This window comes from Polyodon spathula, chromosome 11 (assembly GCF_017654505.1).
Source record: "Polyodon spathula isolate WHYD16114869_AA chromosome 11, ASM1765450v1, whole genome shotgun sequence".
NCBI classification, from domain to species: Eukaryota; Metazoa; Chordata; class Actinopteri; order Acipenseriformes; family Polyodontidae; genus Polyodon; species Polyodon spathula.
Window position 1 is genome coordinate 1,837,711 of NC_054544.1, and position 10,445 is coordinate 1,848,155.

Consider the following 10,445-nt stretch of genomic DNA (forward strand, 5'->3'; position numbering starts at 1 on the left):
ATAAGTGACCTTTTTATGGTTGCGGCATTGTCTTGGATTTTAAGTGCACCCCCTGGCTTTATATCCAATGTGATGATGCATTAGTTGAAAGCAATGTTGCCTTCCCTTAAGAAAAAAGGCAACTGGAGAGCTTTCAGACCATAGCAGCAAAGACAATATCTCCCGGACAACTAATAGCTGAAATGAAAACATATTGCAGATAGGAAAATAAGACTTTAAAAAAAAAAAAAAAAAAAAAACTTTTTTTACTTGTTTTTGATCTTCAGAAACATCAGGGCAAATTAGAATGTAGACTGATTATTTAAAGAAAGCTGAAGCAAACTGAATGCTGCACATGTTATTTTATGTTATGTTATAGTTTTAAGTAGATGTGGCTTTCTAAACGATGTGTTTCAGCACAAGCTGATTGCAGCCGCTGTAGCTGTTTTGAAATGACTCCCCTGGGAGCAGAGTGCTTGTGTGGATTGCCTGTGTTTCCATGCCTCCTGCTACTGATGAATTAATTGCTTGTGCCTCAGACACGGTTTGTTTGTCATATTGGATGACAATCTGTAGGTATTGCAAACACTCTAGAGAGAGAGATGTTGAGTGACCTTGGCCTTGACTCCTGTCTGATAATACAGATGACGAAACAGCAAGGTTTTTTTTTTTCTTCTTCTTCCCTAATGTTAACCAAAGCATGTTTCCATGATTTCTCCTAAATTGCTACGTTGATTTTCTAGATGGAAAAACCACCTTTGTTTTTTAAGCGCTACTGAAAACACGTACAGATTTTATGTATTGGTATACTCCTGTGTGTCAACACATTCAAATCCATTTAAATTAATAAATAATAAGTAACAGTGACTGAACCAACACTGAGAGGAAACTTTACAGAGGTGAGGATATCTGCTTAGGCTCTGTGTGATTTACACAGGCTATTCTGACTTGTAACCATGATGTCGATGAGTGAGATAGGAGTCAGGCATTGCCCATTTTAATTTTGCATTGCCATATGATGGATGGATTGACCTTGAAAAAAGTAGAATACAGGATGATGGTTATTAGCAGCATGCTATTTTATTTTGAGTCTTTTAGAGAAGCATTAATTTTTTGTTTTGTTTTTTTTGTTTTGTTCTTGTCTCAGCTGAAGTACTGTAGGGCACCTATGTGTTCATCTGGGGTACAGTACAGCTCACCTGAAAGACTTCGGAATAGGTAGAACTGACACGGCTACTTCCTATTGCATTTCATAATAAACTCATTCTTCTCACGAAAGACTTGCTTTTCAGCCGATTTGTTTCTGTTTTTTAATACAGTAATCCCTCGCCAACCGCGGAATTCATGTATACACAGTTTTCCTCTTGTATACCAATTTGCCAACAGCTGCATAAGGATTTGTGTATATGCGGTTTTGCACGGAAACGTATGATGCATCCACATTTGCTTTATTCTTTGGTTATATTTTATTATTGAATGTGATGGACTTTAAACTCTCTCTCTCTCTCTCTCTCTCTCTCTCTCTCTCTCTCTCTCTCTCTCATTTGGCCATTGAATAAATCACAGTGACCCTTGCACAGCTGTACCATAGTGTTATTCTACAGAAATACATGCCCTGTGCATACAAAAAAGAGAAAGACATTATTGGGGCATCTCTTTCTGGTGATGATAAAGTTTTATACTAATAATATAATCCTCCTGCACCGAGTCGAGATAACTGGCCAGAGAACATCAGTGAGAGGATAATAGCCAGTATCAGGATAACCCATGAGAACGCAGATGGCAATGCAATTATAGGAAGCAATGATAAGGCACAGTTCTTACTGACGGGGGCTGAGATAACAAGGAATCGGTGATGAATAAAATAGAGAGATCAGGGCCCAGCAAAAGGTAACTGGGTTATTTTAAAAAGGCAGCTATTTATGTAGATGTTGGCTTTAAAAATACAATTAGCAACAGCGATCTCGGCCATGTGGTGTGTTTATCGTCTGCAGAGTACATACAGAGCAGACGCAGCAGATTTTTAAATTTCTTTTTATCTTTATGGAAGTTGATTAGAGGTAAAGTTTTTCTCTGAGCAAGTGAATTAAACATTTCCAGATGCTTGCAGCCAACTTTGCAGAACTTTGCTATAGCCATAGAATCAACTGAAGTGAGTTGCTTGAAAATTAGTAGTGCATCTCCCAGTAACTCTTATTTGATTCATATAGGTATTGAAAAAGATTTGTGGAAAAGTGGAAATGCCTGTGCAAAGTTAGTTCTGGTGGTCTTGGTTAAGATCATTGTGATCAGCGTTATGCATCACAAACCTGTCCACAGTTATTGCCAGGCAGGGCGAAGAAGGATGCAGTGGAGCTTGAGAAGTGAACGCCTGACTTGGTAGAGGATGCATTAGTTATGTTGAGATGAAGCACTATACACTATCTCTTTTTCTGTCTGCACTGTGTGTTTCAGATTTAAGTTAGCACTCCATGCTAATTTATTTTGATAGGTTTGGAGTTTTGAATCATTGACAAAAACAAGGCGGTTGAAAACTGTACATTTATCCATACCATGACAGGTAGGTTAAAGCACACAAGCATGGAATCTACACAAGACCAGGAGAACCATCACACTTAAGCAGTTGTTGATTTACATGTAGGATGAAAAGGTAGTTTATATAGTAGGAGAGTATTTATACAGAGTAGCCCTTCAATTCAAAGGGGAATCCTATGTCCATAATGGGCTGGGGTCTGTGCACAACATAAAATTGCACTGCAGTTAACCAACACGTTCCTTAAGAATAGGGGTATCAATCCAGATACGTCGGGCAGTCATATTAGGACCTACATCCCTGCCAACTACACAGGCACACAGGATACAAAGAGCCTTTTAAAATAAAACCATACAAAGCCTCAAGCAATGTCAACTTGACGAGCCGCAACATTTACCAGGGGGATGAGATGTTATGATATTGCTGCCAAAATAGCCTACAGGAAGAGCTTCAGCCTCGTTTTGGTTTATTTTATTTTTCCATAGCAGAAACTGGAAAACTGCTTTTAGTTAATACAGAGCTGTCTAAACCTAAAGTGCTGTGTGGCAAACACTCTGAAAGGTTTCAGCAGTTCATACACTTTGTTCTTTGGATGTAGTTGCTCCACGGTGTGGAAGTGTGGAAAGATACTAGGAAATTACAGGCTCTGGCACCGGGCACAATTATCATTCTTCTTCTGTAAGGTAATTATTGTATAGTGATTTGAATTTTCCAGATTGACAGTGATGGCCTTGCAGCAACCGTTAGCATAGTTAGGACAGCAATGTGTTCATCCTGCCATTGCTTAAAATGGGTTAATAAAGAATTCAATGATCTCCTGACTCTGCACATCATTCCAGCACAGGTCCTCGCGCCAGTCATTCAGTCATCAACTGACCAGCTACAGTGAAGTACTGTAATCAACCATTTAATCGTATCGGGATTCCTTTAGTGGAATGACCCTCTGAGCCTGGAGAGAGCTGCCTGCCCCAGTGTTATGTAACCCAAGGTATTCTAGACTCCACAGAGAGGAATTCTGTAGTGGTGCAATCTGCACCCTCATTTCGTATTCGATTATCGTATAGACATTTATCAATGATAACACAGTGTAACAATTCTTTTTTTTTTTTTTTGTTCCTGGGTAGTAAGTGTTATTTCCTAATTGCTTATGCCTCAGAAGTATAGAAAATGGCTATTATTCCCCACAGAGTCAGTCATAAAGTCAGAAAAAAACAACATATGAATCCAAATTAACATGTATTTATACTAAAGTAATACAAAAATGACTACAAAAGATTTAGAAGTGAGTAGTTTTTCGAGATTTATGATTATACTATATTTACACTTCTGATTTGTAAATAAAATAAACACAAAGGACTTAACTGAAAAGAATATGTGTCCGTCTGCATCAGATGTCCCTTTAACATTATAATCATAATAGTAATAATAAAAAATACTGTATTTTAACAGAAGTAATTTCTATCTGAACTAGGGTTGTTCATTACTGTTAACATTTTATGTCCAAAAGCAAAGCAAAACATTTGAATGAGTCTCACAAACCCTGACTAATTTAACGATCGTACTAAATTCAACTTCTTTTTATATAATATTGCATTATAATACAAACACAACATGCTTTGAAGCAAAATAAGATAAATCGATAGATTTAATAGATAAAACAAACACAAAAAAAAGTATTGCCTTAATATTTAAATCAAGAAAATGTGAATACAATAGGCCTACTTCTGATTTGGCTTATCCATTGCGAATGTAGAGGCCTACAGTCTGTCCTAGCAACGTGCTAAAATACCATACTAGCACTAAAAGAAGCACACTCACACACTCAAGGTTTTAATGCAAACCAACAACAGCAGACTTCAACTGGGTTCTCATTTGATGCATCGATTCACCAATATGTAATCGAAGCTCAGGAAATGTAAGGACAGATGATCAGTAATCGATGCATCGATTAATTGTTGCACCCCAAGTATTCTGCTCTTGAAGGACCTGACCTTGCATGCTGTGTGTGTCAAAATTAATTCAGCCACTGTTGCTGGGTGTGTGCAGGCTCAGAAGTGTCAGTCAGTTGACTGTTCTTTGACTCCTGGTTTGTATTTGCATCAAGGTTTTTCCTCGACTAGAGCCGTGTTGTTGGTAACCGTTTTGTTACGGATGGGTATGAGTTGTTTTGAACCCAGAGCTGTGCAGTTCCTGCAGCCAGGTCAACAGCAGTGTCATTTTGCCAAAAGCTGTAGTTTGATTTAACATTATTGCCTGTGCACAGAGAGGAAAACCAAGATCAATGATTTATTTTATTGCAGATGATGAATCTCTCCTCTGCCTTTATACATGGTTTGGTTGTGTTTCTGTACCAGTAAAAGTGATTGAAGTTCCACAGAAGCAGGTGTTTAATAACTTTAAAAAAGTGTTTACAGAGAGCTCTGGGACAGCAAGTAAGAGAACAGCCATGTGTTTACAGAGAGCTCCAGGATAGCAAGTAAGAGAGGACAGCCATGTGTTTACAGAGAGCTCCGGGACAGCAAGTAAGAGAGGACAGCCATGTGTTTACAGAGAGCTCCAGGATAGCAAGTAAGAGAGGACAGCCATGTGTTTACAGAGAGCTCTGGGACAGCAAGTAAGAGAGAACAGCCATGTGTTTACAGAGAGCTCCAGGACAGCAAGTAAGAGAGAACAGCCATGTGTTTACAGAGAGCTCCAGGATAGCAAGTAAGAGGGGACAGCCATGTGTTTACAGAGAGCTCCAGGACAGCAAGTAAGAGAGGACAGCCATGTGTTTACAGAGAGCTCCAGGACAGCAAGTAAGAGAGGACAGCCATGTGTTTACAGAGAGCAACGGGACAGCAAGTAAGAGAGAACAGCCATGTGTTTACAGAGAGCTCCGGGACAGACACAGAAATAGATCTGCATGAGCAGAATTGAACAGCAACCTGAAACAGGTGCGAGTAAATACAGTCCAAACTCCTGAGACTGTATCCTGTCATCCTGACAATTCCCTGTTCTTTTAACAGCTTTCAACACATCCCACAAGCAAGCAAGAGCTCAGGGTTTAATGGCAGGCTTGTCTGTTGGCAGTCTTGATTCGATTATGCATTTGCATGTTATTATTATGTGTCATCCACCCCAAGCTTTTTAAATGAAATTGATTTTACGGGTATAATTTGATTACCTGGTTTGAATATCACATGATGTTTTACATTATCATATTGGTCTTATGACAATATTCTGCATTCATTCTTGTCACCAACCCCAGAATCATAAATTGGTTTTTGGGATGTTGTTTTTATTGCTGATGGAATAGGAGGTTATGAAAACAATGGCTATTTTACACACCATTAATTTCTTGTAAGTGCCTTCTTTTGTCTTGTATAGGATAGTTTATTTTTTGTATTCTTGCATCTTCAGTGTAGCTGTTCATTTACTTCCCTTAGGCTTATATATTTTTATAGTTGAAATATTTCCAACCCTATTTGCTTTAAGCTTATATATTTTTATAGTTGAAATATTTCCAACCCTATTTGCTTTAAGCTTATATTTTTTACGGTTGAAATGTCTTTTTCTGATTATTCATGCCATGTTTAGGGTCAGAATCTCTACAAATTGTTTGACAGTTCCTTATGATCACTGTTTGTCTTGCCAGATTTTTTTTTTCTGAGTCTTATCACCTTGCAAAATTGCTGAGCTTTTAGTTCATAGACTGATCTGTAAATCAGTCTAGTCAAGTACCATTATTATCTTTCCCTTCTTGGTCACATTTAAAAAGTTTTGTGACACTTGAAAACAGTTGAATAAACTTTTACATACAGATAATTAAGCACTGTAATAAGATGAGTTGCTGCTCAAGGAACTGGAAACCAGGCTCAGATATTTTGATTGTGTCACATATTCACAGTAGTAAGAATCGTGTGTGTTTCTCCCACTTACTCATGATAAGAAGCAAGTCCGACCCAAAGACCTGTATTAGCATTTCCCATAACCTCCAATGAGTAATTCCTTGGTCTTTGTGTCTTCCAGTTATCCAGAGCTCATTAGAAAAACAACTAATTTGATTTATTTTTCTGTTGATATCAGAGCAACTAGCTTGGTGTCCTTACTAAAGTTCAGTGATTTGTGCCTCGCAGAAATTGTATTGAAGTCATTATGATCGAAATAGATAACAAAGCAGAAATAACTATAAATTCACATGACACTGGCACCCAGATAGCATTAAAACCACTCAGCTCAGGAACTTTGGGAGTATCAGGATGTGTGTGTGTCTTTTCTTGAATGATATTGTCAAGAATTCCTACTATTATATTGATTTCCATATGTTTCTACTACAGCCTGGCCTATTTTATCAGATTCAGTACTCTGTAATCTCATTTTTGCAACAGCCGTAGCCTCTGTGTCATATTTCTCCCACAAAGAAGCTCTACCTATATGTGAAAAGTGCCTTAAAAAATAAAAAAAACAATACTGTGTAGGTGGTCACCTCCTACAGAGATGAAAATTCTTTATTGCATTTCTACCAAGCACTCGTTCCTTTTTTATTCTTTTATGTAATTCACATTTAAAGGTTACAAGATTTTGCGATTAGAAGCTGGATATTTTAATCTGTAAGAAATTAATGTAGCAATACTCTTCCAAAGCCCTTTGGAGCCCAGTGTAATCCATTAAGATTAGCTGCATGCAATTTCAAAACCAGCTGTGATTTTAATATAAAGGAATGTGGCTTAGACCTTTGTGTTGCATTATGCTAGGCTACTCAGAGGGCGAGACAAGAATTTGCATGAAATATGTAGTGAGGGATCTTTCATTTAGCATCAGTAACTCTATACAAATTGCAGTGTACTTCACAGAGTGCTCGGAGCCCTGTTGCTGTATAATGTGGAGTTGCTTTCTGGCAATGCACAAACTTTCTTCTTGCTGCGATTTATTCAAATTGATGTCTTTTGAAGGTAACAAACATTGGAGTCGAATCTCTAGTTAAAGTTCTACGGGGATGTGTAAAGTTGGGAGCACCTTTTTTTTAACATGTCTTTCTTTTTTTTTTGTTCTTTCAGGATGATTTCCGATGTAAAGTTCAAGATTTTATCAAGCAGTATGCCAGATGATGACAACAGCCCAGCCTTCCTGAGACTGTGCATTACACTCTGTGCTGCTAAGCCTCCTATCTCTTGACTTGTATCAGATATAAAGGAATTTAAAAATATATATTTACATTAAGAAAAAAAATACTTAAAACAAAGTAAATAAAAAGAACTCCACTGGACTGTACTAACAGTCCTGTATCAGTATTCAACTGATGCTACAAAGTGAAAAGAAAGTGTTCTCTGCCTATATCACCGGGGGGTCAGCATTAATACAGAGGGAAACTGCATGCAAGTTTTCTTTATTTAAAAGAAGCATAGACCCACGGCACTCTCTCTTCCAATACCAGTGCCAGACAAACCCCCCCCCCCCCCCCCCCCCCGAGAAAGGCTTCAAGAGAACAATCACCTCATCACTTTATTTTTTAAACTGTTTACACATGTGCAGCAGCAGCAGCAGCAGAACTCTAAAGCAAATTAATCGTACCTGCTTTCTGAAGTATTAATTCAAGATCTTTGTTTTAGTTTTATAAGTTCAATATTAAATCTTTCTTTTTAAAGCGCTGTCATTGTATCATTTATATTTTGTCTATTAATTGTAACATTTTGTTAACAAAAACCTGTCTGACAAGGATGAGCAATACTTGAAGATAATATCCTTAAGGAATAGAAAGAAGACAAGCGTTGAATTGACAACAGAACTGGCAGAAGCACAGATGTCATCCATCAAATCAACAGTACGAAGGTCACTTGAAATCAGGTTGTAAAGGATGTGTTGCAGTAAGAATACCTCTGTTAAGAAAGGGGAACAAGACTAAAATTCTAAAATATGCACAAGAACACAGAAAATGAACTATGAAACAATGGTCAAAGGTGCTTTGGATTGTTGAGGGATGGGCAACGACACCTGTGCCTTCTGCCAGTTCTGTTGTCGGTTCATGCCGTACAGTACTGCACTGTGCACATTTATTAGAACAACCCATTGCTTCTGTTGTTTTGATTTGTTGTGCATATGAAATAAAATCATTGTAACTGCAAATATTGGAAAATTGTCAAAATAAGTACATTTGTGATTGTTTAATTGATGACTAATAAATCACACATGTAATTAATTTAAAATAGTAAGACAAAGGGAGCAAATAGCCATAAGAAATGGTAAAATACGTGAGACTTTTTAGAAGTTGTTTAAGGCGCCTAATTAAGGCACAAAGTGGTTCAACATTTTCGCCCTATATCTGTATTACTGAGTGAAAAATGATCCACCCATATTGCTTGTTTTTAGTTATTCCAATTCAGCCTGCAGTTCTAGGCGGAATGCCAGGCAGCAATAGGGAATGCGGGCAATCTGTTGATGTGACCTCCAACTTCATTGCTTTATTTTTTTTATTTGAAGATATGTCATGAAAGGTGTGGAAAAGAAAGACGTTTACCCTTGAAGAAGACGTTATCAGGTAGAATCAAATGAAATCAGCACTGATTTTGCTTCATTGGCCTGAGAATAAACGAAGACAGAAAGCAATCCTCAGATACAAGGATTTAAAAAAAATAAGCCTAAAAGGTTAATGTAATGAGGACTGCGCAGTAAGTGCATTAATGATGGCCATGTGGCAGCACTTGGAGCACAGAGATTGAGGATCCTGTTTGTGTTCAATGGCACTGTTCCTGCCCCTGGCAGCCAGTACCAGCCTCTGGAATAAAATTGATCTGCACTGCCTGTAAACTACCAGCTACCAAATTATCCACTTAACTAACACTGAGCATTGTAGCACTTCTTAAGATAAACTATCAGTCCTGTAATTCTGTGTGTGTGTATCCTCTGTGCCTTTGGATCGTTGTTCATTAGTCTTGGTTAACATGATGAAGCACCTTGAGAACTGGGAGCGAATATAACGCAGTGCCAAATGAGCCAAGATCTTGATTAGTGATGGGCCAAGCTGGAAAGGGTAAGCTTCCCAGTACTCTGCTGTGAATAGTGTCTTCCTTGTAGTCATCAATTCCAGGCAACAGGACAGCTAATGAGAAAGGCATACCAGGCAGTTTTAATTTACATTGAAGTTTTCTGAAGTTAGAAAGCTAGGTAGGGAAGCAATCTTGTTTAATGTTCAAACGAAATGCAAACTCTGCGGAAGGATGCTTCTGTTGCAACAACATGCTGCTGCTAGGGAAAGTTAGGGTGGACGAGACAGTGTGACACTGCTGTGAGAGATTTACAGCCCCTGCCAGTCCCTCCAAGTTACATGAGACATGTGCTATCTGGGTAATAAGTCAGACCATGCAGGTTGAAAAGTGACATTTCTCATAGCCATTCATTTTTATTTCTTCTTGTTTTTAAAAACAGTTGCAGAATTAATTCATTAGGAGGGGTTTTACAGTCTGATTATCAACCAATAAAGCCTGCCACTTTCTACCAACATAAAGATGTTCCTCACTGAGGAATGAAACAATTTAATTAACTTTCTTGTGTCTTCTTGAATCCAGTCCAATCTATCATCTTGGTTCACACCATGTCCCAGGTAGCGCTATGAACACAACGGTTCACACCATGTCCCAGGTAGCACTATGAAGGCAGTGATTCACACCATGTCCCCAGGTAGCGTTATGAACACAGCGGTTCACACCATGTCCCAGGTAGCGCTATGAACACAGCGGTTCACACCATGTCCCAGGTAGCGCTATGAACACAGCGGTTCACACCATGTCCCAGGTAGCGCTATGAACACAGCGGTTCACACCATGTCCCAGGTAGCGCTATGAACACAGCGGTTCACACCATGTCCCCAGGTAGCACTATGAAGGCAGCGGTTCAAACCATGTCCCAGGTAGCGCTATGAAGGCAGTGATTCACACCATGTGTCTCAATCATTATT

The 10,445-nt window shown here is 38.5% G+C and overlaps 1 protein-coding gene across 7 annotated transcripts in view; it reads left to right on the plus strand.

The window, feature by feature from the left end:
* The window catches only part of LOC121323356 (NEDD8-conjugating enzyme UBE2F), a 60,955-nt gene extending 52,817 nt beyond the window's left edge, over nucleotides 1–8,138 (plus strand). For 6 of the 7 annotated variants that reach the window (XM_041264371.1, XM_041264374.1, XM_041264373.1 and 3 more), the window contains one exon: nucleotides 7,552–8,138. In XM_041264371.1, coding sequence (XP_041120305.1) covers nucleotides 7,552–7,602 — 51 coding nt within the window. In that variant the 3' untranslated portion in view covers nucleotides 7,603–8,138. The remainder of the gene's footprint in view (nucleotides 1–7,551) is intronic. The other variant, XR_005951138.1, reaches the window with a different exon arrangement.
* The last annotated feature ends 2,307 nt before the right edge of the window (nucleotides 8,139–10,445 follow it).